The 27875-nt window shown below is 53.7% G+C and overlaps 13 protein-coding genes across 13 annotated transcripts; 12 read left to right on the top strand and 1 right to left on the bottom strand.

Moving 5' to 3' along the window:
- Nucleotides 1–256: 256 nt before the first annotated feature.
- On the top strand, nt 257–844 carry BJX68DRAFT_267730 (uncharacterized protein; the record flags this gene model as incomplete). The annotated part of the gene is made up of 2 exons (XM_071045886.1): nt 257–417; nt 466–844. The coding sequence occupies 2 exons, from the start codon at nt 257–259 to the stop codon at nt 842–844; spliced, it is 540 nt and encodes a 179-aa protein (XP_070898196.1).
- Nucleotides 845–1295: 451 nt separating this feature from the next.
- On the top strand, nt 1296–2750 carry BJX68DRAFT_238829 (CDP-alcohol phosphatidyltransferase family protein). Its single transcript, XM_071040424.1, has 4 exons — nt 1296–1520; nt 1580–1953; nt 2010–2146; nt 2203–2750. Exons 1-4 carry the CDS (start codon nt 1466–1468, stop codon nt 2363–2365), a joined length of 729 nt encoding a protein of 242 aa, XP_070898195.1. The 5' UTR covers nt 1296–1465; the 3' UTR covers nt 2366–2750.
- A 263-nt stretch (nt 2751–3013) lies between these two features.
- BJX68DRAFT_238824 (uncharacterized protein) lies at nt 3014–4151 on the top strand. The gene has a single exon (XM_071040423.1). The coding sequence runs from the start codon at nt 3131–3133 to the stop codon at nt 4061–4063; it is 933 nt and encodes a 310-aa protein (XP_070898194.1). The 5' UTR covers nt 3014–3130; the 3' UTR covers nt 4064–4151.
- A 110-nt stretch (nt 4152–4261) lies between these two features.
- BJX68DRAFT_103881 (putative nuclear envelope protein Brr6) lies at nt 4262–6273 on the top strand. The gene is made up of 3 exons (XM_071035789.1): nt 4262–4638; nt 4705–5600; nt 5649–6273. The coding sequence occupies exons 1-3, from the start codon at nt 4524–4526 to the stop codon at nt 5994–5996; spliced, it is 1359 nt and encodes a 452-aa protein (XP_070898193.1). The 5' UTR covers nt 4262–4523; the 3' UTR covers nt 5997–6273.
- Nucleotides 6274–6990: 717 nt separating this feature from the next.
- BJX68DRAFT_103832 (uncharacterized protein) lies at nt 6991–9117 on the top strand. Its single transcript, XM_071035788.1, has 4 exons — nt 6991–7423; nt 7473–7693; nt 7743–7980; nt 8027–9117. The coding sequence occupies exons 1-4, from the start codon at nt 7144–7146 to the stop codon at nt 8641–8643; spliced, it is 1356 nt and encodes a 451-aa protein (XP_070898192.1). The 5' UTR covers nt 6991–7143; the 3' UTR covers nt 8644–9117.
- A 151-nt stretch (nt 9118–9268) lies between these two features.
- On the top strand, nt 9269–10880 carry BJX68DRAFT_103820 (cutinase 3). Its single transcript, XM_071035787.1, has 2 exons — nt 9269–10012; nt 10113–10880. Exons 1-2 carry the CDS (start codon nt 9824–9826, stop codon nt 10593–10595), a joined length of 672 nt encoding a protein of 223 aa, XP_070898191.1. The 5' UTR covers nt 9269–9823; the 3' UTR covers nt 10596–10880.
- Nucleotides 10881–11124: 244 nt separating this feature from the next.
- On the top strand, nt 11125–11808 carry BJX68DRAFT_255869 (serine/threonine protein kinase; the record flags this gene model as incomplete). The annotated part of the gene is made up of 1 exon (XM_071043117.1): nt 11125–11808. The coding sequence occupies one exon, from the start codon at nt 11125–11127 to the stop codon at nt 11806–11808; it is 684 nt and encodes a 227-aa protein (XP_070898190.1).
- Nucleotides 11809–12275: 467 nt separating this feature from the next.
- BJX68DRAFT_267724 (uncharacterized protein) lies at nt 12276–12931 on the bottom strand (the record flags this gene model as incomplete). The annotated part of the gene is made up of 2 exons (XM_071045885.1): nt 12276–12552; nt 12684–12931. The coding sequence occupies 2 exons, from the start codon at nt 12929–12931 to the stop codon at nt 12276–12278; spliced, it is 525 nt and encodes a 174-aa protein (XP_070898189.1).
- Nucleotides 12709–13390, top strand: BJX68DRAFT_238809 (uncharacterized protein). Its single transcript, XM_071040422.1, has one exon. The coding sequence runs from the start codon at nt 13035–13037 to the stop codon at nt 13272–13274; it is 240 nt and encodes a 79-aa protein (XP_070898188.1). The 5' UTR covers nt 12709–13034; the 3' UTR covers nt 13275–13390.
- Nucleotides 13391–13736: 346 nt separating this feature from the next.
- BJX68DRAFT_267723 (fungal specific transcription factor domain-containing protein) lies at nt 13737–15699 on the top strand (the record flags this gene model as incomplete). The annotated part of the gene is made up of 4 exons (XM_071045884.1): nt 13737–13855; nt 13902–13957; nt 14012–14508; nt 14551–15699. The coding sequence occupies 4 exons, from the start codon at nt 13737–13739 to the stop codon at nt 15697–15699; spliced, it is 1821 nt and encodes a 606-aa protein (XP_070898187.1).
- A 460-nt stretch (nt 15700–16159) lies between these two features.
- Nucleotides 16160–18247, top strand: BJX68DRAFT_255867 (amino acid permease; the record flags this gene model as incomplete). The annotated part of the gene is made up of 8 exons (XM_071043116.1): nt 16160–16301; nt 16363–16474; nt 16537–16663; nt 16766–16923; nt 17010–17189; nt 17271–17365; nt 17421–18152; nt 18201–18247. The coding sequence occupies 8 exons, from the start codon at nt 16160–16162 to the stop codon at nt 18245–18247; spliced, it is 1593 nt and encodes a 530-aa protein (XP_070898186.1).
- A 4573-nt stretch (nt 18248–22820) lies between these two features.
- On the top strand, nt 22821–23917 carry BJX68DRAFT_103715 (cell wall mannoprotein 1 family protein). The gene is made up of 3 exons (XM_071035786.1): nt 22821–23268; nt 23386–23827; nt 23884–23917. The coding sequence occupies exons 1-2, from the start codon at nt 22927–22929 to the stop codon at nt 23704–23706; spliced, it is 663 nt and encodes a 220-aa protein (XP_070898185.1). The 5' UTR covers nt 22821–22926; the 3' UTR covers nt 23707–23827; nt 23884–23917.
- Nucleotides 23918–26933: 3016 nt separating this feature from the next.
- BJX68DRAFT_103663 (peptidylprolyl isomerase) lies at nt 26934–27818 on the top strand. The gene is made up of 4 exons (XM_071035785.1): nt 26934–27041; nt 27093–27262; nt 27320–27451; nt 27516–27818. Exons 1-4 carry the CDS (start codon nt 27005–27007, stop codon nt 27663–27665), a joined length of 489 nt encoding a protein of 162 aa, XP_070898184.1. The 5' UTR covers nt 26934–27004; the 3' UTR covers nt 27666–27818.
- The last annotated feature ends 57 nt before the right edge of the window (nt 27819–27875 follow it).

The following is a 27875-nucleotide window of genomic DNA, read 5'->3' as shown; positions in this document are numbered from 1 at the left end:
ACGCCGGTGACTGGTTCCAAGCCGATCCCTGGTGACTCACCCGAACTATAGCCATCGCGACTCCCTGCTTCATTACTCATTCTTCTTCCGTCTTCCACCACTCTGTTATATACTACGCCAACTGTTACCTAGCCCAGGCATACTACTGCACCTACAACACATCTACAAAGTGTCACTGAAGTAGCCTCCGCCATCTCACTCTTGTCCTACCTTGGCTTCCCACACCTGTATCTTCGCTCTCAACACCCTCGTAACCATGTCCGGCTCTTTCGACACCCACGACCTGCGCCAGGCTGGCACTGCAGCCAAGCGAGTTCACAACCACAAGGCTAAATGGAGCCACGGCGGCCGGCCCGCTCGTTGTCACCCTGGCATCTTTGATGACCTCCCGATCACTCGTCCCGCAAAGCCTGACCCGTATGTATCCCTATCTTGTCTTTTGCCCCATAGTCTAACATCCAGCAGTAGCAGCTTGAACCGACGAGAGCGGACGCGCGATACACAGCACACCGTGACCGCGGCGAAGATCGACCTCCGAAACGACGTCCGGGAAGCGCTTGACGCAGGAACATCCGAATCCTCCGGCGCAGAAGACCACACCGACCCTGCAGCCGACGCCACCGTTATCGGAGAGTTCCCGGACGAGACCGTCGCACATCCCTACGAGGTAACCGGCGAGAGGATCTTCAAGGACATGGTCGACAAGGCAGTCGAGAAGTTCGAGATCAAGGAGACGGAGAAGCTGGTCAAGGAATACGAGTTCATCACGCGGGAGAGCGAGATTTCAATTGGGTATCTCGCCGACGACGACGACTTTGAGCTGGTCGACCGCTACCAGCTATGATCCGACGTTTCTCTTCTACTGTGTATTTGGCTTCGCAGTCTTCGCATCCGCGTGTTTCGTCTTTGACTTGTATCATGAGCGCTGGGACCGGAGTTGGCTAGAGCCTTTTGTCGATTTAGATTAGATGATTTTTGGAGTCTGTTGGCGCTGGAGCTACCGACGAGGACGGTCATTTGGCGGGTGGCAACCTGCCTGTTATTCTTGCTTTGTTAGAGCCCACTCGGCATCTGAGTTTGGTTATTGTTATTGTGCATCAGAATGAACATACATATCATAGCCAGGTGTTCCGTTTCAATGTAGCGATGCTGCGAAAATGCTGGACGCGAGATTGAAAGCTGGGGAGAGTGGAGTGGAGAGGGAAGCGGGGGAATTGCATGGCTGGGCCTGCGTAATTCTCGTCACGTGTAGGCTACAATCAATATACGTTGTCATCGAGACGAGCAGATTTGGGGGCCATTCAAGGGGAGTAATATGTCAAAATAGGTTGCTCGAAACATTCAAGGGCAGTAGGCATTCTGTTCTTCAAAAAATCTCAATTACCTTGCCCTGTACAGGCGGAGTCGCAACCTATCCACAATATATATATCTTCGTTGCCCAATCGGCTCTACCATATAGCGAGGATGTCACCTCCTACGAAAAAGGAGAATATATTCCTTTTCGTACCAAACTTGATCGGTAAGTGCTCGCTATATCCAACCTCATAAGATCATATGACTTTAACATACAATCTGTAGGATACACCCGAGTCATTCTCGCACTCACCTCCCTCTACTACATGCCCTACCATCCGCGAACATGCGCCCTCCTCTATAGCATCTCATGCCTCCTCGACGCCCTCGACGGCGCAGCCGCACGACGCTTGAACCAGTCAACGCGCTTCGGAGCCGTTCTGGACATGGTAACCGACCGCTGCACGACGACCTGCCTCCTCGTCTTCCTGGCAAGCGCATTCCCACGTTGGAGCATCGTCTTTCAGGGCCTCATCAGCCTCGACTACTCGAGCCACTACATACATATGTACGCGACGCTGGCTATGGGCGGGAATCGGAGTCACAAAGAGGTTGATGAGGCGTGGCCGTGGGCTTTGAGGGTTTATTATGAGGATACGGTATGCTGATTTCGGGTTTCAGTGGTGGTGGTAATTAGTCTTCTGACGTGGTTTAGAATGTCCTCTTCACAGTGTGTCTGTTTAACGAGTTGTTCTTTATCGCGTTGTACCTGCTGTCCTTCTCCTCTGACTCTGATGTGTCGGTCGAGAACTGGTCTTCGGCATGGAGTGCGGGAGCGATGGAGATGGCTCGGCAAGTTATCCTGTTGCTGTCCAAAAGAAAGAGACCGCTAATCAAGACTCATCCAGGGCAAATAAGATTGGTAGCTTCTGGCCTGGGGTTCTTTTCGCCATTTCGTCGCCGGTCATGCTCTACAAGCAGGTTGTCAACGTCATGCAGCTCGTCCAGGCGAGTAGGTGGATCGCTCAGGGCGACATCGAGGCTCGGCGGAAAGAGAGGCGAAGTTCCTAGCTGATCACGGTGGATGGTTTGTCGAGATAAGATGATACCTAGAGAGTCCGTAGGCGGTGGTATCTCGAAATCTGTTACTGGCTGTGGTTGCTGCTGGCTCTGCATTGGTTAACGAGAAGCCAGTGACCCAACTGGTCCCTCTGAGGCTGCGGAATCGAACCGAAAATGACTCAGAAAATCTGGGGCCAGAAACAGCCGCTTTTCCATGTAATTTTGGACAGCAGAGCCGCTATGGTATCCGCTTGTTGCCCGGCACAGCCCACCATGGTTTATGAGCGACGGTATAATACTGAGATCTTGGGATGATAGATTGTTAGAATACATACGTACTGGTATAATGCCATTGTCTGAATGTTTTCGCGCTGCATTTGCTTGTTAATGACTAAAATATCTTCCACGGCTGTGTATGAAGTGGGATTGAAATTGTACAAGCTATTCCTGACTTAGTAAAGTTATTACAGGACTCGAGTCAGCGCGCCTTGAATATGGACTCGGAAGAAACGCTAAAACCTCCAAGTTCACCAGGATAGGCTAGACGATACGGCCGTTCATCCGACTAATCTAGTGTGGTAGTATCTGTTCTACCACTCTCCACACGATGCGGCGATATTAAAACTCGACAGGGCTTGTGACCCCTTTCTACATAAATAGGTAGGATCCTTATACTCGCGACTGCTTCTGTTTGAATATTAATACTTCACCCAGTTCAAATTTTGGACATTGTCGTTCATTTCCTTACCACGCTCGCTACCTACGCTCGCTACCATGAAGATTGCTTCTTTCTGGGTGTCTATCGCCCTATTAGCGCCACAGGCTCTAGCAGAAGCCACGACGACATCTGCTACGTCCACTATCTCTACTGCCGCGGCGGCAACCTGTACAGCTTCCCTCATCGCCAGTCTCTGCGACTACACGGAACCCGACGAAGGAACCGCCGTCGCCAGCGACGGTGCGGCCTCCTGCTGGGAGTACTGCAACGACAACCCTCCTTGCGACTTTGTTATCTTCCTCGAGGGCAACCCGTACCTGGGCACTGGCACATGCTGGCTGTACCCAGGTGAAACCTATGATGAGAGCCAAGGCAGCTCGGAAGGCTGCAACAACCCTTACCTAGATGTCTACGACAAGCCCGAGTGTTCTGGAGGCAGCCCAACCTCCACTGCCGGCGCCTGCGAAGCCACCGCGTCTCCATCTGCTATTGCCTCGGTCTGCGGGTACCCTACTCCCGGTGATGATTGCTTCTACGACTGTGCTGCTAGCTCGGGTGCCTCGCACTGTCTGAGTATGTGTGCTGAGCGCGACGCCTGCAACTATGTCGTCTTCAACCCGCACAATCCGAGCAACTCGCCGTATCGCTCGGGCACCTGCTGGATGTATCCGAACGGTACATATGACGCTGATGCTGCGTCCGATTGTGACGGCGAGCCTGAGCAGTTTGTGTATGACAACGTGTGTCCCAAGCCGTCGCCTTCGCCATCGTCCTCCGAGGTCGCTTCGTCGACCTCCGTTTCATCGTCTCCGACGGAGAGCTCGAGTGGCACTGAAAGTGCAACCCCTACTTCGGGCATAGATTCAACTGCCATTGCTGCTGAGGAGGGAACTACTACCGATGAGAATTCGGCGCCTTCTGGCATCTCGCTCACTATGCCTTTGGCTATGGCTATGGGTGTGGCTATGGTAATGTGGCAGGCCCTTTGATGATATTCTTGTATATATTAGTTGTTTGTTCAGCTAAACGAAATATTGGAAACGATGTATTATACTTAATGAACTTCATATGAGGTCACTTCTCCTCGTATATTTCTCGCTGTTATCGAGGATATGCTGGGTTCCCTTGCGATTGCTGGTAATATCAAGGCGAGGAAAAACAGAGATGAGAAATGGACAGAAATCCTTGATAAATGACTGATATCAAGTTAATACTCATAATTTCGAGAGCTGCGGGCCTGAAAGTAATCGATCTCAATGTGTTCCAGTTATACTGAATGTGGTTGCTGGGTCTGGATTGTTTACAAACAAAACCCGCCGCCGGAAAAAGTCGTCGATCCTTGGCCGAACTCCGCAGATCAGCTTCAATTTCCATCTGCCATCTCCACGCCTCCTGCCTTCATTTCTTCCTCTGCATCTCCTGCTGCTTTGACTTTCATCTGCAGCCAAGATGGAAAAGCGAACCGCAGAGAGTCCCATGGACTTTGAGTGGCAGTCCAGGGGCGGCCCCGGAGACGTGACTTCGCCCTTCTACCAGCTCAGCATGCAGCATGACAACAAGAAGCGTGCGTCTCGCCCCTGTCGTCTCGGATTGCTTTGACTTCCAACATCATTGAACTAACTAGCTGCAGGCTCGCACAATGCCTTCGAATCCCCCGAGAAAAAGTCCCTTCCTGCCCTCCGCCCGCCCAACAACCAACCTTTCCTCTTTTCACAATCCCGATCGCAAACGGGCCCCGGAACACCCAAGGCCGCCACCTACGCCCAGCCTGCGTTTATGACGCCGCGGAAATTCGATATCGACTTTTCATCAGGAGCGGAGAATTTCTCGTCACCGGAGAATGCGGATAACGACGAGACACCGGAGCAGCCTACAAAGTCGGGCCATCGAAACTCGCTGTTTGGCATGTACGGACGCTTCGCCCCGAGTCCAGGACGCGGCGAAATACAGCGACTGACTCACTACTCTAATGCGGCGGTTCGACGGGTGCAGAAGCGGCGATTACGGAACAAACAGTTGGGTCTGCAGATACACCGGGATAGCGACGATGAGAGCGATCGGCCGAGTAGCAGCGAGGGCAAGACAAAGGGCAAGAAACAGGGACACACAGAGGGAGAGCAATCATCGCGGCTGTCGTCGTTCTCGGACTTTTTCGCCCTGCTCGAGGCTCATCCGAACGTACCCAACATCCTCTCCTGGTGGGCACAGCTGCTCGTCAATCTCTCGCTCTTCTCGCTCGCTGTGTATGTGGTCTTTGGATTTGTGTCGGCGATTCGCTCGGAGTTTGATCAGGCGGCGGAAGAGATGTCGGATACGATTTTGGCGGAGATGGCTGTTTGTGCAAAGGATTATTTCGACAACAGATGCGGCGGAGGGGATCAACCACCGGCTTTGAAGGCTGCCTGCGATAACTGGGACCGATGCATGAACAGAGATCCTGCAAAGGTCGGACGGGCAAGGGTGTCGGCACAGACCATGGCGATCATCATCAACAGTTTCATCGACCCGATCAGCTGGAAAGCGATTGTACGTTCCCTGTCCCAATCTTTCGTGCCATCAACTGACGTGTTGCAGCTATTTTTCCTTGCTACCATCTCGACCGTCACTGTCGTCAGTAATTGGTCCTTCCGCTCATTTCGAAGCCGTTACAACCAGCACGATTACGCTCACCAACCACCCAGCTACTCTCGACAGCCCTCCGGTCAACATCCTTCGATGCCTCCGCAGCTGCCCGGTCAACAATCACATGGATTCGGTTACATGGGGACACAAGAGCAGGAGAATTTCGCGGGCTTCCAGAAGCAGGAGATGCCGCTACTCTTGGACCAACCGAAGATGGCGAATGTCACTGAGCGAAGCCGCGAGCGCTCGAGGAACCCCCGCACTCCAAGCCCAGTTAAACGAAGCCGAACTCTCTTATAACCTCCTTCCATATTGAGCATCAGCGACTTGGCGTTTATCGTTATTTTCTTCCATCTTCACTTTCTTGTACTGTCTTTTTACACTTTGCGCGATAGACTGGCTTTGGAACACGGAAATCAGGCAGGAGGAGTTGGTCATTAGATTATTCACTTGTACATATACGGATTCATGCTGTGCCTATGGGATTATCCATGTTTGCGTCGTATCGATGGTTGTATTGCGAATTCTCGTTTGGACTGTTGAGCGGCGCTACCAGTCAGCCACAAGGTCCCCCGTCCGTCCTGCGCTGAGACAACAAGGCAACTGCGATAGCTGATAGGATGTTCTGTGAGGGGTCGCCGCGCCTAGCCGAGTGCTTCCAGAAGTCGATAGAAATCTAGATGGCGCTAAACATTCGCATGATAACGGGAGGATTGCGTGCGGCTGGCTCTGGTGGACAGTGGCCGATGGAGGCGTCGCGGTAAGTATTACCACTTATCGTGCCCCTGCAGAAGCTTATTGAAATAGTTGAGCAGATTTCCGGCGACTAGTGAGAGTTTTGAGCACATTTTTGATGCTTAATTCGAGGGCAAGTATGCGCTCCCGACAAGGACTCGGCTCGGGGGATTTCCAGCTGAACTGTCTGAACACAATGGGGACAAGGCTAGTGCAACAAGGGAAGAAAGAACAGCGATCCCGCAATCAACAGCGCGCTTTGTCTAATCGCCCGCGTGAGGCTTTGGTTACATCTGCAGGGGCCAAGAACTGCAGATCGACACTCCAATATCGCCTCCCCCCAACCACAGCCCGCCCCTCCGGCCTCACCGCTGTAACCCAAGAGCTGCACGGCGTTGGGCCCTGAATCTCCGCGAATCATCCCCACGTCTCAATGTTCTTATCTGCGCCGGCCTTCAAGCTTCTTCTGCATCTCCGCCGGCCAAGACCTCCTGCCCTGCGATAGAATGATGACCTTCCTTTTGAGATGTGGTCGCCCGGGTATGGTAGCAATCCACATGGCTTGGCGTGCTGTGCGACGAGGGCTGCAGCCTTGGCTGCTCCCTGTTCTCCGAATCCAAAGAAGGCTATATAAGGGGGCGGTTGGCTTTGCGATTGAGGAGACCTCATCCTCCTGCCATCCCATCTCTCGGCTCGGCTGCCATAGATCATCATGAAGCTGTCACTCGTCTCTCTCCTCTCGCTCGCCTGCGCGGCCACGGCGTCGTACGAGAATGGCGGTACCATGGAGCACCTCATGTCGCTGAAGATGGCGTCGCGTGAGCGCGCCCATGCCAAGGGATGGTTCGACAAGGACCGATACCCTCTACTCAGCCGCAGAAAGTGCTGGCGAGGGAAGGCCGGCGAGTACTCTTGCAAGAACGTTGATCTGCTCAGCTTCATCAGCCACCAGGGTCTGGGCAGTGAGACCCGTGAGGGCAACGATGTCTGGGGTATGTGGGACAGTATCTATCCTCCGAGAGTTTGGGCTAACTGATGTAGGTTGGGTTTCCAAGTGGGGTCGCGAGTTCGGTATCGTCGGCCAGACGGACGGAGTCGCCTTTGTTGAGATCCTCCCTCTTACCGGTACCCTGAGGTACGTTGGTCGCCTGGCTACTCAGACCGTGCCCTCTGTATGGCGCGACATCAAGGTCATCGGTGACCATGCGTACATTGGCTCCGAGGCTCCTGGCCACGGACTGCAGATCTTTGATCTGAACAAGGTGCGTTAGCTCTGATTGACACATGGACCGGGGCTGACAACGTATCCAGCTGCTCAAGTTCAGCCTTAAGCCCATTATCTTCTCGCCTGAGAAGGACCTGACTGCTTGGTACCAGGGCTTCGGCAGCTCCCACAACATTGTGGCTCACGAGGAGACCAACACGATCTATGCCGTCGGCACCCAGCGAAACCTCACCTGCGCCGGAGGTCTCTGGATCGTCGATGTCTCTGACCCTGCTAACCCCACCTCTCCTGGTTGCGTCAACGAGGACGGCTATGTTCACGATGGTATGTCCGCAATATCGTATGTGAAGAGCACAACTAACCTCTGCAGCCCAATGCGTCATCTACCAAGGCCCCGACAAGAAGTACACCGGCCACGAGATCTGCTTCAACTACAACGAGGACACCCTGACCATTGCCGACGTCACCGACAAGAAGAACCCCATCCAGATCTCGTCGACCCCCTACGTCGGCGCTGCCTACACCCACCAGGGCTGGCTCGTCGACGAGAAGCAAGAGTACCTCCTCCTTGACGATGAGCTCGACGAGATGGACGGCACCGGCCAGGCTGCGAACGGCCACACCACCACCTACATCTTCGACATCAAGGACCTGTCCGCCCCCAAACACACCGGAACCTACCAGTCGCCCGTCCGCTCGATCGACCACAACCAGTACGTCGTCGACGGTCTCACCTACCAGTCCAACTATGGCAGCGGTCTCCGTATCGTCGATGTCAGCTCTGTCGCCAAGGACCCCACCGGTGCAAGCTTCGAGGAAGTCGGCTTCTTCGACGTCCATCCCGAGGACGACGAGGTCGGCGGCGAGGTCGAGTTTGTCGGCAGCTGGAGCGTCTACCCTTACTTCCCCAGCGGATACATCTTGCTGAACAGCATTGAGCGGGGCATCTACTCGCTCAAGTACACTGGCCCCGGTGCCAAGCACTAAGTTGACTTGGTCAATTTGTCGCACGGAGGTCTTCGGATCACTCACTGCATGTATCGAGCTCGACCACATGCCTGAGCACTAAAAGTTGTCAGGATGGTGAATACTGAGTCCGCCAGTCTGACAAACAATAATAAATCCAAAAGTCATGCGACGCACTGCATGCATTATGTACATAGCAATGACAACCCCGCATTCGCACAATCCGCTCCCATGCACTCCACAAGTTACCTAGTATCTGCATATTAACCTGAAACCCAGACACAACTCGTCGCAGTCTCGCAGACCCGTCTCAGTCTGACACACCCGATCTGACTCCGACCTGGTTCACACCAATGAAACACCCGACGAAGTCACGGAACCCTGGACGTTCTTCCCACGCCTCGGTAAACGGCACCTGCGAGGGAGAATCGTCTGCGGCAGTCGGTGCGACTCCACTTCGTCTTCACTGAATCGCTCTTTTACCCAGGATTCCAGCCTTAATATGAATAGATTGATTCACTTCAACGAACCAATCACCCCCCTGTTCTTTCCCCGCAATCTCGAAACAATGTCAGCCCCATGACCCCGTGAAGAATCCACCCAGGGCGACTACTAGCAGTACCGAGTGTGGACCACTGTACCACAGTCCTACCTAGGCTAGTCGCACTGTGTAGGGTAGGGCTGGCTGCGCCAATCCGACCCAGGGAAGCCACCAGCGCCCCCGACCTAAAACAGCCGCTATAGCTTAGAGGGACTTGAGGAGGGGAGGCCAAGTGCCAGGCTAGGTCTACTACAGTGCCCAATTTTCAGGTCACTGAAACGCCGCGCCGTGACCCATCCTTATTCTCATCATGGGACTCAGGTTGATACAGCCTAGGGAAACATACGTTGGCCAAGCATGATACCCTCCCCTCCGCTCTCTTCTACCTAGGTACCAGCGGCACTGACTACCGCCCGCAGGGCCTTATTTCACCTACACTGCCAAATAGGAATGGAGTAAACAACCGCCATCGCATGGAGACTAATGTATAAATATCCCCACCAGCACGCAAGAATCATGAGGAATCTCATCAAGCACGCCGCACCGCAAGCCTCAAGCCAGCTGCATCCATTCCTTCCTTTTTCCTTGCTGCTTTTCTTCACTTCAGTCATTTGTCTGTTTAAGCAGTAGTCAGCTAGTCTACTACCAGCCCAGCCCGCCATGAAGCTATCCATCAACGCTATCCTCGTCGCAGCCCTCGCGGCCCTGTCTGTCGCGTCCCCGCTGCCCGCAGACGCAGACATCACCCTCGAGCGCCGCCAGCTCATCAGCTCTGATGACCTGAAGAACGGCGACTGCAAGCCCGTCGCGTTTATCTTTGCGCGCGGGTCCACGGAGGCTGGAAATATGGTGCTGCTTTCCCTTTCAGCCTCTCTCATGTTCCATCTCCTTCTATACCCCACCCAACAATACCAGATAGTATGTTCCCTCAGCTAACCAACTGATCCAGGGCTTCATCGTCGGCCCCCAAGTCTGCAGCGACCTAAAGTCGCGCCTGGGCCGCAACAACGTCGCATGCCAAGGCGTCGGCGGCGCATACACAGCCGGGTTGATCCCCAACTTCCTGCCCGAAAACACCAACCGGCAGTCCATCCAGGCCGCCGTCGACATGTTCGAGCTGGCGGACAAGTGCCCTGATACGCAGATCGTGGCCGGCGGATACAGCCAGGGCTCGGCCGTGATTTCGGGCGCGATCCAGGATATTTCGGATTCTCTCAGGGCCAAGGTTAAGGGTGTGGTCCTGTTTGGGTATACGCGCAACTTGCAGGACCGCGGGCAGATTCCGGGGTATCCCAAGGATCAGACGAAGGTCTATTGTGCGGTGGGGGATCTGGTGTGCTCGGGGACGCTGATTATCACGGCGAGTCATTTGACCTATGGGATTAATGCGGGTGCGGCGGCGAGGTTTTTGGCGGATACGGTTGATATCTAGATCAACCTCGCCGAGTCTGTGGTCGAATCGAAGCAGGAGAGAGAGCGATGGCAGGGGCTGCTTGCTTGACCCTTTTCTTTCCCGCTGCCTGACGCTCGACTATTGGATATTGGTGCGCTTACCCAGGAGGACTATCCTCTGGCAGCACCAGCTTGTTTCCAAGGAGGATGGAAAGGGCAAGGTGAAGGAACGATGCTTAATCAGGTGTAGATAGCTTTTCGATTCTACTGGAGACGGGATATGCAGGTCATATTGAATGTATCTTTTACCAACGTTGGAATGGTCTTTTCTCCTTCAAACCCGTCCCACGCGTTTCCATAGATGCGGCGTAGGACAGAGCATCACGCTCCCATTGTCTCTACGAGGACGAACCCTCATACGCCACGAGTCCTCGCCGTCCAAAAATCACGTGTTTCTTTTTCAAAGCAGTGCGCATGCATGTCATTCTCGTTTAGATTAAGCACTATAATATATTTCTCCCTCAATATACTCCGTACTCATCCTTCTTCACCAAGATTACTCGCACTAAATGACTCCCTCCCACCAGGTCGAACTCATTAGTTCATTTTCCCCGGATCAAATTCTTGGTATTGGAAGAACTGGGCTGGTAGTCCGTCAAGGGCAGTTTGCCGTTAAGCTCCCTCTCAGGTGGAGCACAAGCAGTGACGAAGAAGTGGAAGCAAACATTGAATCGCTCCAGCACAATCAAGCCATCTATCAACGCCTGGATAGCTGGGACGGCGTTGTCCCCTTCCTTGGTTGCTCAGCGACGGCCACTCAACTCCGCCTAATGGAAAAGGGCGATCTACGTTCCTACTTAAGTCGAAATAAGCCATCCAAGACGCTCCAGATGTCCTGGTTTCGTTCAATGGCTCATTCACTTTCCCAAATTCATGACCGGCGAATTATTGTGGCTGATATTGCTACCCGCAACTTCCTCCTCGATGCCGATCTCAAAGTTACAATATGCGATTTTACCAAGTCCATGCTACTGCCTCTTGACATCCATATGGAGGCGGCTGATTGGGCTGGATACTCTATACATACAGACATTGGGCAGTTGGGAGCCGTGATGTATGAGGTGGTGGTTGGCGAGAAATGTGAATTTGACATATTCAAGGATCTTCCAGTAGAGCTTAGTAGTGGTACATGGCCACGGAGGGAGAGTCTTCCCAGTACTGAGGGCCTTTGGCTCGGTCTAATAATTGAATGATATTGGACGAAGGGTGCATTCGCCAGCGCGCACGATTTGTGGAAAGAACTAGATTCCGTGTAGGTTAAGAACAACCCAGTCAAGCAGCCTGGGCTGTTCAGAAACTTAACATCACTTTTTCATTTTGTTAATCCATTCCGGTGGCTGGGAGTCGCACGCTCTGGGACTACATTGTTGATGCATTTGGTGCAATTGTCGGTTATGTTTGGAGCCGGAGACGCAAGACTCGTTGATCTTGAAAAGGAATGGACCGTCCTACCACCCGGGGTGCAAGCCGCCGTTTCCATTGTTGTTGTCTGCAGATGAGGTTACTTTAGTACTTTGATTCAATGAGGAGGACGGCGTCCTATACCTATAGGCGAAATCCCATAGGAAAGGTGATAATTTGAATTTGGACGGTCAACTCCACCTATATTTTTGAGCACGGCAAATTACACACGGGATGCGGCCCGAGAGCACTTTGTATCTCAGCTGGTCTGGATTGAAACGGGTACGGAGAACTGCGTCTCTGCGTCCTGCAGAATTGGAATCGTGCATGCATGACGGACATGCGCAGAGTTCGATGCCGATGCCAATGTCCGTTGCCGTATGCGAACGTCCGACGAGTACAGAGTCCACCGTCCACGAGGTGTCGGGAACGAGCATGCTGTACGCACGGAAGGGGACAGACTGACGGGAACAGACGGACTGACGGAAGCGTACGTACGTCTGCTGTGCCATGCCAGGCCATGCGACTCGGGGAGACTGTGTACTAGTTTATTTCAACGCGCGTGCAAACAACTTTATTCCCACCTCCATTTCCCATCTCTCCTCCCTTTCCATCTCACAATGTCCCTCACCCCCGCCTCGACCCAACCTCCTCTGAGTCTACCTACTTCTCAAACCCCGGCGGTTCCTCCGCCCCACCAATATCCCCCTTCGGTTTCGCCCCAATGATACCGGTATCATACCTCGGATCAAGCTTCTCCAGTATCTCTCTCGAGTCTGGCTTTGGGTTCTCGGATGCGGTCGTGGATGCCGAGGCGCCGCCGGGGCCGTTGAAGGAAGCTTTCTCGGACGCGGCGCCTGTCGTTAGGAGGTCTTGGTCGTGGGATAGGGTTTGCTGGTGCGAGCGGTTGGGCATTGTTTTGGTTTTGGATGTGATCCGTTATTGGAAGTTGTAAGTTTGACGAGATGATTTTCGTCCTAGAGATGTCTGTAGGTGAGGGAGGGACTATGATGTATGGATGAGATCAGTCCGGCGGGTTCCAGCGGTACTCCTGGTACTCCCTTGTGTACGTGATTCTTGGCAGGAACATTGCTGGTCGCTCCTTCTTTCCGTTGTCATGATATCTGAGTGTCACCGAGGCCCTTCATCGACGCATTCGAGTCTGCTTCGCATCCCAAATGCCATCACTCGCCATACCTCTTTTTTACCCCAGATGATTACTCATGCGCTCAAGCACCCTGATGAAGGTGATCCTTAACAGAAGCTAGCTGGCCGATTCAGCGGAGAGTTCGCAGAGCGATCACTAATCTCGAGGCCAAGCGCAGAGTCGGATCCGCGCTTCTTCTTGACTGGTCTCCCAACGTTTGTGTCGCTGATTTGCCTGCCAAGGGTTGATTGCCGGAAATCACCGAGAGATGGGCTGGTCGCGGCCTCGTATAGGCTGGATGCCGGCACAATGCGGGGCTCCGGACTTGACAGTCTCCATTCCCCAACTGTCATTCGGAGCTAATGCCGATCCAGCAATCTGATAGCAACTGCGATTGGATCCTGCAGGGAACTCGGCAGTCCAGTCTGGGAAAACCGCGGTCAGAGCGCAGATCGGATCCGGTCTGACTCCAGCAGCCAGCTCTGCGGCCGAATTTGGCTGCCGAATTCAACTTCTTTTGCTCATAGAGACTCGGATTGCCCACCAGAACCAGCTGAATTCCAGGAGTCGACTATGTATTCACTCTCTGGCGGATGCGGCTACTGTCTCTCGAATCACATCGGCTGTGACCTCGTCGAGGGGTCGCCGTGCGGGACTTGTCGCGATTATGGCATTCAGTGCCCACCGAACCAGTGAGATGAATCAACAAAAGTTGTGTCGCGATGCTAACATCGATAGGGAACCAACGCTCGGTCTAGATCTTGAGATAGACTCGCCAATGGAAGAGGCCATCCGTAAGTTGAGCCGCCTCTCAATGAACAAGGCAAAGCTCATAAAGCCGTTGGCAGACACACCAGAAGCGTACACAGACAGCCGGTTCGATCTCGTCGACGTTTCATCGCCAATCCATTGGATGGTCCCTCTTGATCACTACAAATCCGTCGCCCACGACTTTCTCTGCGTCGACGTCCCTGGGCTTCCGACTACGACTGCCGAGCTCTCTACGCAGCCAGTGCCTCCCTTCATTCAGGGGCTCTCTGCGTCTCTCGCCGACGAGGACGTGCAGTTTCTCGCCAGCAAGGGCGTCTTTTCACTGCCAGACCAGAAGCTACGGAATGCACTGCTCAAGACATTCGTCCACCACGTCCATCCCTATCTTCCGGTGTTGGATCTCCCAGTCTTCCTCGAAGCCATCGCAAACAATGATGGGCACACACAAGTCAGCCTCCTCCTCTTCCACGCGGTCATGTTCTCGAGTATCGCCTTTGTCGATCCCACGCATATCCACCGCGCTGGATACACATCTCGAAAAGCCGCGCGCCAGGAATTCTTCAGCAAAGCACGGGTAAGTACGCCCTGACCTTGAATACCCGATCTAACGAAACAGCTGCTATACGACCTCGACGCCGAACGAGACCGGATCGTCCTAATCCAGTCCGTCCTGCTCATGACGTACTGGCACGAGACCCCCGACGACCCCAAAGACTTCCGGCACTGGCTCGAAATCGCCCTATCACAAGCAACTATTGTCGCGTTCCCCAACTCCTCCGAATGGGCCAGCGGAGGCACCCAGCCAGGGTTGTGGAAACGAATCTGGTGGTGCATGTACACTCGGGATCGACTGAATGCTTTGAACCTCCGCCGCGAACCGATTATTAGTGACGCGGACTTTACTGTCCCCTACCCGACGCTCTCGGACTTTGACATTCAGCGGTATCCCAGCAGCGTCACCCGGATGCTCGGAGGCTGTGAGGTCCTGCGGCGTCTCGACTATCAGCAGCAGCTGGCGCAAATGTTTATCGAAAAGGCCAAGTTCTGCTGCGCCATTAGTGAGATTATACTTAGCATTGCAAATGCGTCGACGCTCGCCCCGGAGGAGCTTACACGGTATATCCAGGCGCTGGAGGACTGGCAGGATAACCTCCCCTCGCATATACAGTATTGCGCGCCGACAGGAAATCTATCCGAGGGCGAGCGGACGCTATTTGCGTATCGCGCCTGGCTCAAGATGCTCTTCCTCGCAGCGTCGGGCGCTCTACATCGCCAGAGCCCTCAACGACTCACTCACGTCGACGCCGATACCGACCATCAAGAATCACAAACCCAGGCCCCAGAAACAGGCCTCCACTCGGTAACCCGCTCCATCGCCGGCGTCGCTGAAGGCCTCCACCAGCTCGACCTCGTCCACTGCCTCCCAACAACAACCGTCGGCCTCCTGATGCCCGTCCTCGCAACGCACTTTATGAACATCCGGTCGGAAACGCCCGACCTGTGGCGCAACGCCTTTCAGTCGCTGTACCAGTGCCTGAAGGTGCTGGAGAAGCTGGGGGAAGTGTACATGCTGGCCGAGTCGATGGCGACATTCTTCCAGGCGGCGATTTGCGGGGATGCCGATGCGGGCGATCCTGCGCGTGGCGGGCCCGTCCCTGGCCGTTCGGGGCTGGAGAGGGACTTTCTGGAGAGGATCCTGACAAGTGCGGAGATGGAGACGTTTGCGCAGCTTGTCGGGAAAAGAGAAGCAGCGCTGGCGGTGTGAAGTGAGTGGCAGTGGATGGCATGACGTGACGTGACTTATGATTAAGATTTGTATAGGAAAACTGTAACGAAGCGAGTGGCGGCGCACTGTTGACACATTTATCTTGCAAATGACATTGGAATCTGGCCCCGTAAACTTTTGATCGACGAAGAACTTGATCGACTAAAATCTCCGCTTGCTCTGATCAGGAAAAGTCGACGGCTGGTGTTTTCAGTGTAGCACAGGCGATAGGCTGGGCCAGGTGCCAACCCCCACTTTGAAGCCATCACGACATCGCGGGCAAATGAGTGCAATCGCCCAAACGAGTCTGCAACCTCTTCAAATACGAACGGACATACCACGATAGACGTTGTCGCACTCGCCACATTCCTCGACACACCCCGATCTCTTTCAGACGGCTTCATCTTGATTGTCACCGAGTACCAGGCTACACCTGCGCAGCGCAGGTCCAAGACCAAAAATGTCGTACAAAGACCCATCATCGCACTTCAACAATGAAGTTGACGAAGCATCACGTCCTGATAACCTCGACCATGACCCCCTGACCGCGCCGCTCAAGCGCAAGCTGCACTCGCGGCACCTGCAGATGATCGCGATCGGCGGTACGTATCTACTATTCTATAGATATCGCCAAGCTCAAGTTGGTCTGACAATATCTTGCAGGAATCATTGGCCCAGGTCTCCTCGTCGGCTCCGGAAAAGCGTTCAGCGAGGGTGGTCCTGCCGGTGTTTTAATCAGTTTTTCGCTGGTCGGGATTATTGTCTATTTTGTCATGTGCGTCTTTGACCATCGATGGTTGCCGTCTGGGCTCCGTGGCTAAATGTCCAACTCATTAGGCAAGCACTCGGCGAAATGGCCACCGCCATCCCCGTCACTGGCTCATTCACCGAATACGCCCAGCGCTTCGTCGACGACTCGCTGGCCTTTGGGCTCGGGTGGGCTTATTGGTATCTTTGGGTTACGGTACATCCCCCCAGTTCCTCCATCACCCACAGGCCATTTATCTGGCTGGAGGCTCTAGCTGTAGATGCAAAGGTAGGAGGAGTGGCTAATGGAGCTGCGCAGGTCCTTGCAAACGAATACAACGCCGTCTCCCTCGTCATCATGTACTGGACCGACGCCGTCCCGCAGTGGGCCTGGATCCTCATCTTCTGGTTTCTGTTTCTCGGCCTGTCGAACTTTGGAGTGCGGGAGTATGGCGAGATGGAGTTTTGGCTGTCGCTGTAAGTGCACCTTTTATCTTCCGCAAACTCCCTCTTTCACCCATCCCAATATTAAAATCAAGAGGTGCTTGCTAATATCAACATAGTATAAAAGTCATCGCCCTAATCGTCTTCTTCATCCTCGCCATCTGCATCAGCACGGGTGGGATCGGCGACCAGGTCATCGGCTTCAAGTACTGGCATAACCCCGGTGCCTTTGCTGATTCGATCAATGGCGTTGCGAGGACGTTCGTTGTTGCGGGGACGTTGTATGCGGGGACCGAGATGTATGTTTCCCTTGCCTTGCTTTGGTTTCCGCTGGATAGTCTTTGCTGTGCTTGCTGGAGTGTGTTCTAACAGTGCGACAGGGTGGGAATCACTGCCGGCGAATCGAGTAACCCCCAAAAAGCCGTCCCACGCGCCATCCGGCAGGTGTTTTGGCGGATTCTCGTTTTCTATATCGGTACATTTCTCTCCCCCTCCCCGTCCGAAACGCGATATTGACTATAAGGATGCAGGAACAATGTTCTTCATCGGCATCCTGATGCCCTACACCGAGCCCCGCCTCCTCAACAGCTCCTCGTACGGCGCAAACTCCCCGTTGACAATCGCCCTCGCCGACGCCGGCATCGCACCCGCCGCACATCTCATCAACGCACTAATCGTCGTGAGCGTGGTCTCCGCAGGGATCGGGTCCCTGTATGTCGCGTCCCGGACAATCCTCTTCATGGCGCGCAGCGGAAAAGCACCCAAATTCCTAGGAAGGACAAACTCGCGCGGCGTCCCCTGGGTCGCCCTCATCTTCTCAAACATCTTCACCTGCATCGTCTTCCTCACACTAGGCAGCGGAGCAGGCAAAGTCTACTCGGCTCTCATCACATTATCCGGGGTCGCAACCTTCCTCGTCTGGACCTCCATCTGCATAGCGCACATCCGCTTCCGCCGCGCACTGGCCGTCCAAAACCAGCCCGTCTCGTCCCTCCCCTTCCGCGCCGCGCTGTACCCCTACGGGACGTATTTTGCGCTGTGTACGAACATCTTCCTCATTTTCTTCCAGGGATACACGGCGTTTCTGAATCCGTTCTCCGCGGAGGATTTCGTCATCAATTATATCCTCCTCCCGGTGTTTGTGGGGTTTGTGGTTGGGTGGAAGGTTTGGCATCGCACGCGGTTCGTCAAGCTGAGCGAGATGGATGTTTGGAGTGGGAGGAGGGAGAGGGAGGGGGAGAGAGAGATTGCAGAAGATGGGGGTCCGTATGGCGGTGGGCGGGGAAGTGGTTATGTCGGTGGGTGGAAAGAGGGGAATGGGTGGAGGGGGAGGGCTTGGAGGGCGGTTGTTGGATAAATTCCTTCTCTCTGTGTCTTTTTCTCTACTGTACTTCCTTTTGCAACTCGTTGTGGATGGGGATCCACCTACGGTAGTACTGGGGCGTGACGCGTGACGGGTCCACTAGATTCAGGGCCCAGGATATCAATGATCCAGAATCCACGCTACACATCCTCCTCGACTTCAGCTAGTAAGCCCTAAACGGAGGGCACGGGAAGTTCAATAGATGTTAAGAAGATTATCCCAAGCATATGATGCACGTTTCTAGTTGGCTAAAACAGCGTTCAGACACCAGTCGGACCCGGTGTGCGTGTATCATCAGCTTAAGGTAGTTGGGTATATTCTAGTTGACGTAGTATTCGTGGTTGAGCAGGGATATATATATATATATGTGCACAGCTGGACCCACTAGCCGTAGCGGTTTTGCCGTCCACGGGTAATACACGTATGCTCTATAGCTCTCGTGATCTTAAACTATCTACGGTATGAATCTGCTAGTATACCCAGTACTAGTAGAACAGTGGTAGACCGAACCGACCCGCGTTGGTGTCGAGGGCCAGCGAGACACAGCAAGCATGCACCCGCCTCGCCCCTGTTGGCGTGTCCGAGAATCATGGATAGTCACGACCGGAAAGAGCTACGATTGACGCGAAGTGGCCCCAGACAGGAAGAGAGAAAGAATACGCAAATCGACATCTCGTATTTTTCGTCGACGATGAGGAACGGACTGTGCTGACTCGATCAATTCACCAACTACGGAGGATGGAGGAGATAGGTATGGCATCTCGATGATCGATCCCTCCCTTTGAGGAACGCAGCGCGGCGGGCGGGTTTCGAGAGGCGATCTGGTACGCGTCGAGGCATCCCGAGTCCATAGTATAGCATACGTGTTTGATGTAGGGGTCTTGTCTAGTCTGTTTATGGACCGCTCCTAGTGGAGATGTACGGATGGTAGGGTAGGAGTGCGAGAGGAGTGGCTAGGGCAGGCTTCTCGGCGCTCGACCGGGAAATGAATCGGATCGATCAAGCACCCGCGTTGGCTTGCCGGGTACACATACACACCATGAATTGGAGCTACAGATCTGTTGAATATGTGGTTAGGCGAGAGATATCCTGCTGTTAGTGACAACCCTCAAGTCTACGTGCCTGGCCGGTCAAGGGTACCGCCTGCATGAGAACTCAATCTACGGTGCGATGTGAGATCGGAATACGTGTCGTTCAGGGCACCATGCGTCCATATCTATCTCCGTAGGAGGAGAGGATAAGATGAGATGAGCAGCAGGGTGTTGTCGGATTTTGTCGTTTCGTGTCAGAGCTTGATGGTATCTTACTCCGGAGTGGTGTCGGATCTGGTCTCGGTTCCACAGGCCATGGTCCAACCTTGGGTATCCGAGGTAATGGAGATATCTCGAAGCGATATGGTAGGGCGATCAAACTCGTCGTTTTTGGTGCTGTTGTTGTCGCTGCTCCTGCTGGGTGACGGCTGGGGTACTCGAAGTAGACCGGATTTGACTTACTTCCTAGCCGCTGAAAATGTGATATGCTTCATATGCACAACTGACGACTGTCTGCTCTCCGATATCTGGTCTCGATATCGAATGCGTGGCTAGTTGACCTGCAAGAGCAAAACGTTGGCCTGTACGAGCCTCGCACCCGGAGACAAGTCCAGAGAACTCTCGAGTGATCGTACGAAACGACGGCTAAGTCTGTTCTCAAGTAAATGCATGGGCTGAGCTCGTATGTTTGTGTCGTGGGTCTCGTCTCCTGCCGCCTGGACCCAATAAGTCGTCGAACTGGTGTCACGGCTTCAGGCGTCGGGCAGACACTGTGCACGGAGTATGCGCTTGGAAGGCGTTATGGTAGAACACGGCGCTGCATAGTCTGGATGGCTGGGTTGAGGTATGTAGAAGGAAAGAGGGGAAGGAGGTTGGGATTTCAAAGGTTGTAAGGATAATGATGTGCTGAGGATGAGCGGCTGCAGCGAGGTTGGATCTATGATATCCTCGTTAGAGTACTGCTGAGCTGGGTTTGTTTTCCTGATTATGCAGTAAGATCAACCTGTCACCCCACAGGACTAGGCCGGTGATTGAATTCGAGTCAGATTTGTTTCGAAGAGCGACTCTGCAGCGCCAACCGGTCTTGAAATGGTTGGTAAATTGACAGCTCCACGCACGTTGCGCTGAGGCGATGCGAGATGGATGTTGCACGATGCCAACAAAAGGCCAAGGCGGCTTGTCATGTTGTCGCTGCCAGACTGCGAATCCGGCGCCTAAACAAAGAAACCATTCTTGTCAAGAGGAGGCGGGGCCAAAGAGATGATGAAGAGTGTCGAGCTTCCAAGGGTGAATCACGATTGTGATATGGACCGAGGGGCTGGACCACAAAGAACAACAGCAGCAGGGAAGGTGAGGTGCTCTGACCTCCCACGCACACGCCCACGAGCAAGTACGATTATGAACAAGGCCTGGGCTTACTGTTGACAGCGAGAAACCTGCTCAAGGGCACTTGGCCAGGAAGGGACCGGCCGGAGGATCCTTTGATGCACGAGTGCCACTGCCGGGCTCGAGGGGGGATGCTGATTGTGAGCTAGGACGGGCTTGCGCAGGGGCGGACAAGGATGCCTCTTTCGTCCTCGGAGAGAGCTCGATGTTGTTGCGACATGTCGACGATGTCGTCAGTCGAGTCAGTGATTCCGCATCGAAGGCCGATGAATCATCCAGAAGCAGCTGCTCGCCATTGCAGTTAGCAGCGCTTGGCGTTGACGCCACGGGCCGGGGTTCAGATCGCAGCAGGAAAGGCGCCGGAACTCTGGGGAGCAGATCCGGATTCATTGTCCTTGCTCACCGGCCATGTGATGCTGCAGGATATTAAACTGTTGAGCCGGCGGCTCTTGGCACAGGTGCTAGCAGCGAATCCTCGCCGCCAATTTCGCGACGCATGCCTGATCCGGGGGCCAGACGGGGTGTGGTGGCCAATTGCAGGGGAGCTTGGGGCCGCGTAAGGAGGACCAGGGTGAGCAGGGCAGAAGGGATCAAAGAGAGAGATGGCTGGTCATGATGATGCCATTTGTGGTGCTCGCAGCGTGAAAAGACGAGCAGGGGAGTTGAGGCTTTTGAATTGTCCATGTGAAAAGTGCGGATGGCTTGGCGTATTTGGGCCAAGTGGATGCGCAGCGACTGTTTTCCATCCATCTTGATGATCTCGTACTGTTGATGACGATCAACCGGTTTCACCTGGGAGACTTCCAACACCAAGTGTTTGGGTTGAAGTGTGAGTGAGAGTGTGTTACTGTGACACAGCAACGAGTTTGTACAACCCTGTATCCAGCGCAACCGCCTTGTCGCATCGCCATCTGGTCGTATGAGCGATAAAACGGTGCATTGTCTGATAGACTACGATGAGCAGCTGGAGCTCGAGCTCAAAGCTGACTCCGCCGGCCGGGGTGCAGCGTATTTGTCGCCACTGCAACGCTGCAAGTCCTGGGCGGGGATTGGCCGTCGACGCCTCTGAAAATTGGCCACTCCCCTGATCCAAGGAACGCTGCGACGCTTGGAGCCGACGAACACTCCTTTGTTGAGACGATTTTGGATTTCGATTTCCCTGTCAGGTACAAGATCGCCGCCCGGCGTCTCCAGCTGGAATCTTCTCATCGCTCGATCGAATTTCCGAGGCATCCGGTCCATCCCCAGACACTGCAATTCCCTCTGCCTTCCTGACTCATTCACCCCCGTAATTCTTCCGGACTGCCCTGAACAACTCCCCCGGACACAAATTTCCGCGGGCATGTCAGAATAGATTGAAAGGAAATTACGACTCCATCGACCCCAAGCTTGTCGGAGGGACTGCCCAAAGCGGCGCACCGTCTGGTCGCCGTCGACGACCCCTCAAAGAGGCCGGTGCAGCGCTATGCAGGCTATGCGAGTTGGCTGCGGGGATTCGTCTGGCTGTGTCTCACTCTGGGCTCCTGGAGTGGCTGCAAGGCCCTGCGGTGGATCCGCCCGAGCGTCGCTTAACACTGGCGTGTTTTCTCCAGCCAAGAGCAAATGAGAATCCGGGGGCGGGCCGACCTCACAATGTAACCCAGTTGGCCAGACTCAATGAAGCAATGGCCTATCACACCCCCGCGTGGGTTTCGATTGCTCATCTTTTTGCTGCCCTGCTGGAATACGGGCTGTCGTCCTGTTCCGTATAGCTGATCCGTGAAACTCTCCTTTCGCCTCCAACTCTCCGAGCTCGCACGCATTCGCTGCCCCCAAGAAGCGGCTGGGTTGGGCCAGCGTGAAACGCACGCCGAAATAATTCGAGCCCGTCAACAAGCATCGATGATGATCGCCAGTCGTTGTGCCGCACAACCCTGGTCTTGCCCTCCTGGGCTCTTGGATCCTGGTCGAATCCCCTCGACTGATCGCAATAACGCTAATTCTTGATCCAATCTTGCTAATAATAACATCTCTTCCCCTGATTCGGCCTGGCCTCGGTCCCATGCGTGCATGTGAGCTAGTTCCCTGGCCTCTCTTCCTTGGTTATATATAGGGGAACGCCAGCTCGCTCTCTCCAGGTCTTTCTTTTCCTCCTCAGTCAACACGATCTGGTCTTTCGTTACACAGCTTCGGTCCCGGGCACTCGTTTAACCCAACCTTATATATACCCACCGATAATCTAATCCCCCCTTCACCACAACAACACCCACCGGCACCATGAAGTTCACCGGCTTGTTCACTCTGGCTCTGGCCACCGCTGCCATTGCTACCCCCGCCAAGCGCCAGTCCTCCCCCGACGAGCTCATCGCTGGCATCGCTGAGCAGGTCACTGCTCTCGGCTCCGCCATCGACGGCTACAGTGGTGGCGACATCGGCAGCATCCAGGATGCCTCCGACTCCCTCGTCTCGGCCATCAACTCTGCCGTCGACTCCGTCAACAGCGGCCCTGACCTCTCCAACTCGGACGCTCTCGCCCTCACCGGCCCCGTCCAGGACCTGATCGACCAGGTTGACGGTGTCATCTCCACCCTCAACGGAAAGTCCGACCTCGCCGTCGAGGCTGGCGTTGTCTCTGAGGTTCAGGCCTCCCTCCAGGCCCAGTACGATGCCGCCTCCGCCCTTGCCGAGGCCCTCTCCTCCAAGGTCCCCGCCGCTCTTGAGGAAATCGCCGCCGAGCTCTCCGCCGGTATCACCGCTGCCATCCAGCGCGGCATTGACCACTGGGCCAACCTCGAGGACGGCGGCTCCGGCACCACCACCTCCACCACTGCCACTGAGACCTCCACCGGCACTGAGGAGCCCACCTCTTCCTCCACCTCCTCCACCCCGGTCATCCCCACCACCGGCTCTGAGGAGCCCACTCCTACTGCTACCCCCACCTCCACCCCCACTGATGACACCCCCGCTCCCCCTGACTTCACTGGCGCTGCCAGCAAGCAGGGCTTCAGCCTCGTCGGTGGTGCTCTCGCTGCCGTCGCTGTCGCCGTCGCCATCTAAGCGCCTCGCTTCAGCTTCACTTTCAACTGCATCGGGATTATGGATGGGAATTAGCGCATTAATCAAAACAAACCATGTCTGACGCTTGACGATTGGCAAAACTCAACCTGGCTTGCTCCATGTACATTTTTCTCTTCCCATACTCTATTGTGTCTGATCTGTCTATAACAAGCTCAGGTCTTGCATATATCGTGTGCTTCTTTTTCTTATACTGTCCGATGGATATGGATATACTACTTCCTAGTAATACACTGTAGCAATGCCTGTATTGATATCGCGAGTAATGAATCATGTTGGATCTTTAAAACGTTTGCCTACTCGCCTTTTTTGTGTGACAGTAACAGTAAGAACTTGTAAACACAAACACTATCGCAAAGGCGGCGCGAGCTGCTGAGTCCTTTTGTTCGGAAACTGCATCCATTGTCCTCTTTCGAGTCTCGAGTCTCGCCGCCCATCGTCTGACCGTCGATCGCGCCGATCCGCCCTACGAAACAAGCTCACATGGACACCAAAACATAAACAGTAAAAGAAAGGCCGATTTTCCAGCAACCTAAAACGCCGGTTCCACGAGTTTGTTCGGCGCCGATCACCTCGAATCTGATGCATACACAATATTCCAGAGTTTTGGCAACGGCAAATCTTCCAGTGCCGAAGTTACGCTGACGCAAGGATTTTTCTTTTTCCTTTCTGCCTTGCTTTTTGCCCTTGCTTACTTCTTGTACGACGTACACAGCACACGGGGCACACGTACTCTGTGTACATTCCTGTGCTGACCATTGATATGGTAGGGCTGGATAATGGTACCATCACATCACGTCATTTCATCCCAACGTCTCGTCTCCCTCCTTCGGGTAGCAGAAAGGCCAGTTAGGCTCTACGGAGGAGCTTGACTTGACTTTGTCCCTATATACACACCCGCACGGTTACACTTTCCCAGTCTGAACCCGGTCCTGTGAAAATAAACGGTAATACCAGTCAGTGTCGGTGGAGGAATAAACCTCCTCAAAGATTCTCCTACGTCGATTAGATCCTTCAATGCTTCATCCCGCCTGCCTGACTCGTTTCGTGTTTTCGTTTCGTGTTCTTGGGACACTCGGACTGCGCTTCGTCCTTGGGTAGGGAGCCGAGCCCTCTTCACACCCCACCGCCGCTATGTTTCAACTTGAGACGGATCGCGTCTGGGATGGTGCCTCGAGTTGGGACCGGAGTGCCCAGTACCGGATGTGGCAGGGCATATGTACATACCTCGGTTTGTTGAGATCCGAGACGTAGCGCCCGGTAGATGAGTCTCTGCAATTATAGGCGAGGCTACATATGTCTTTGCCTCTGCCGTGGTAATAAGGGATGGGTGTATGCTTGCGTCGGAAGAGTGGAGATGGCTACGTAGCGTTGAACGTGTTCCGGCACTCGTTGCTGCTGTGTTTAAGCTGAGGCCGAGGGGATATCGAATAGCATCCATCTTTCGGCCACTAGACGGGCAGATGAGACCGTGGTTGGTTGTTGCGCGGATTGATGGGCATGTAAGGGCTCTCTTGGCGAACAGGGTACGGTACCATGGACCACTTTCCCATCTTATTGAAGTATAGACAAGAGTAGACTAGCACAATTAAATGATACCCTACCTGCGTATCATACCCCTTTCCGTTCTCTTTCACACGCGGGTGCTTTTCTTCTGTCGTCGTCTGAGAAGGAGGCTGGGTGTCCGGATTACTGACGCGTATCTAGTGGTTATATGGCGGGCGTCACGCCCCCTCCTTGGTGTAGTAGAGCTTTGGTGGGGCTCCGAGGATGAGCATACACGCCATTAACGCTGAGTTTCTGCGTCAAGGCATCAGGACCAGAAAGATTGCCCTTCTGATACTCGTGCGCTTTCGACACGTTTTGATTAGCGCTTTCTCCTGGCTGGTGCCGCCGTGTAGGGTTTTTATCGGCTATCCAGGAAGCATTGAGAGGCCATCAAGCGAACCTGACTAGAGAAGAGCCCATCCATAAATTCCCTTATTGTGATGATAAAGGGGGCACTGTATGCGTAGGTAGAAAGTCATTAAGTACTGCCCTATATGAAGTCTCATGCCCCTGATGCAATTGGCTGTTACAGAGAGAACATGCAGATGGTATTCCCCTACTACCGCGAACCGAGTGGATGGCGTATAAGCAGGCAGATCAGCTTGTTGACGTTACCTTCCCTTTGACAATCATGTTCCTTAGTTACTAACAATTGAGATACTCCACAAATGGAGCATGGTAACCTGGAAGCGTTTAGCGCTGCATTTAGACAGGAGAGAGCCTACTTGAGATAATGCCTCCCATTCTTGTTCCCAGGTACTGTTCTCCGCATATGGAACAAACAAAGCCTCAAGTTGTCCAACTAGTATATCTCAGTGCCGAAGTGAGTGCTAAACAACTGTGCCAGAACCAAGGGCTATGTAGATTGGCCGACAAATGGTGGTAGGCGGACACGACGGCATGCACCGCGAGTTGCTTTCCGAGAAGTAAAGAGATAGAAAACAGGCATCTGATGCTGATGCTAAGCCCAGGGCTAGTCAAATTCAGCACGGCCGCATACATGTCCATCTACCAGCCAGCTTGACCGAGACAGATGCTTTGCCTTTCAGCGCTCTCTACCAGTGTTGAACTCTGAATGGGTTTCTTGGGACCTTTTTCTGGGCTGGAAGTCACAGAGTGTATAGTAGCTCCATAAATGAGAGAGGCCCTGAGTGCGCTTCAGACACCAGCTGGCATCCGCAGCTGTGGCTGTGTCACTGCGTATGGTGACCAGCAAACCAAAAAAAGAACTGGTTCGGGGTATCCATTGAGGGAGGGTTGGTAGGTATGTGATTCAAAAGCCATGAAAACGGGTCTTCGCCCCATGGAGCATTGGGAGGAGTAGTTTACTATAGTTACGGTCATTGTGCTCCGAGGTATTTTTGCTCCCGGGGTATGTGTAGGCTCGACTGCATTCCCATTAAAGAAGTAGAGGGTAGTCTTATAATATGATAAAGATTAACTCTTTTAGCTATCCAAATATCCAAGAATTATTTAAAAAGCCCTTAACTCAGGACCATAAAAAGGGTTTGTAAATTAAAGGGAGTTAGAAAGGTGGTATACAGCACCCATACACCAACATTTTATTTTTATCATGTTGTCCCGTTCGGACGGTGTATCATTGCATACTTTCTACTGCCCACCTTGAAGCTCAGCTAAGCCACCATCTTCCCCCGCTTCCAAGAAGAACTTCAGCTCCGTCCTCTCCTTTTTCCCCTCCTCTCCCAACTCTGCATTCATCTCCAGATTCAAAATGGCAAACGTCTACTTTGACATAACAATCAATAACGGTAAGTCTGCTAATTTCCCCGTTGCTCTATCCCCTTCCTCACATTGTGCAGAGCCCAGGGGCCGTATCGTGTTTAAGCTCTACGACGACGTCGTCCCTAGAACCGCGCATAACTTCCGCGTGCTCGCTACTGGTGAAAAAGGCTTTGGGTACGCGGGGTCTGCCTTCCACCGCATTATTCCCGATTTCATGCTTCAGGGCGGCGATTTTACAAAGGGTAATGTAAGTTAGAAACTAACTCGCAGGGGGAATAGCAGATTTCTTATCACACGCATCTAGGGAACCGGTGGTAAATCCATCTACGGCGATAAATTCCCCGACGAAAACTTCAAGGTGAAGCACACCAAGCCTGGACTTCTATCCATGGCTAATGCTGGGAAGAACACGAATGGTTCTCAATTCTTCATCACGGTGACTATACCACCTCACTTGTCTAACCTCGCTTCGAAAGCAGCAAGCTGACGCAAACGTTTAGACTGTCGTCACCTCCTGGCTTGATGGTGCGCACGTGGTTTTTGGCGAGGTAGTCGAAGGATACGACCTTGTTAAGACGATTGAGGGGATGGGTAGTGCATCTGGGAAGCCCAAAAAACAAGTGGTTATTGCGAGCTGTGGAACTGTTTAGCGCACTCAAGCTTGTCATGAAGGGAGGGCTATCTTGTGACGGTGGAAGGCTTTCTGGCAGCCTAGGAGCGCAAAATGCCAATGTCAAATTGATTGGTCTTAAATCTAGGCCTGGTATATTATCCTTCCAGCAGCTTTCGAAGTCCTTTCGCCCAAAGTGTGTCTGGGAGCATCGTACACTGCCTCATTCCCCGGGTTCTATACTCGGGCA

The sequence above is a fragment of the Aspergillus pseudodeflectus genome (genome assembly GCF_044049435.1).
Source record: "Aspergillus pseudodeflectus strain CBS 756.74 chromosome Unknown BJX68scaffold_26, whole genome shotgun sequence".
In the NCBI taxonomy this organism is placed as follows: Eukaryota; Fungi; Ascomycota; class Eurotiomycetes; order Eurotiales; family Aspergillaceae; genus Aspergillus; species Aspergillus pseudodeflectus.
Note: the sequence above shows the minus strand (reverse complement) of the source record. Positions and strands in the feature narration are given on the sequence as shown.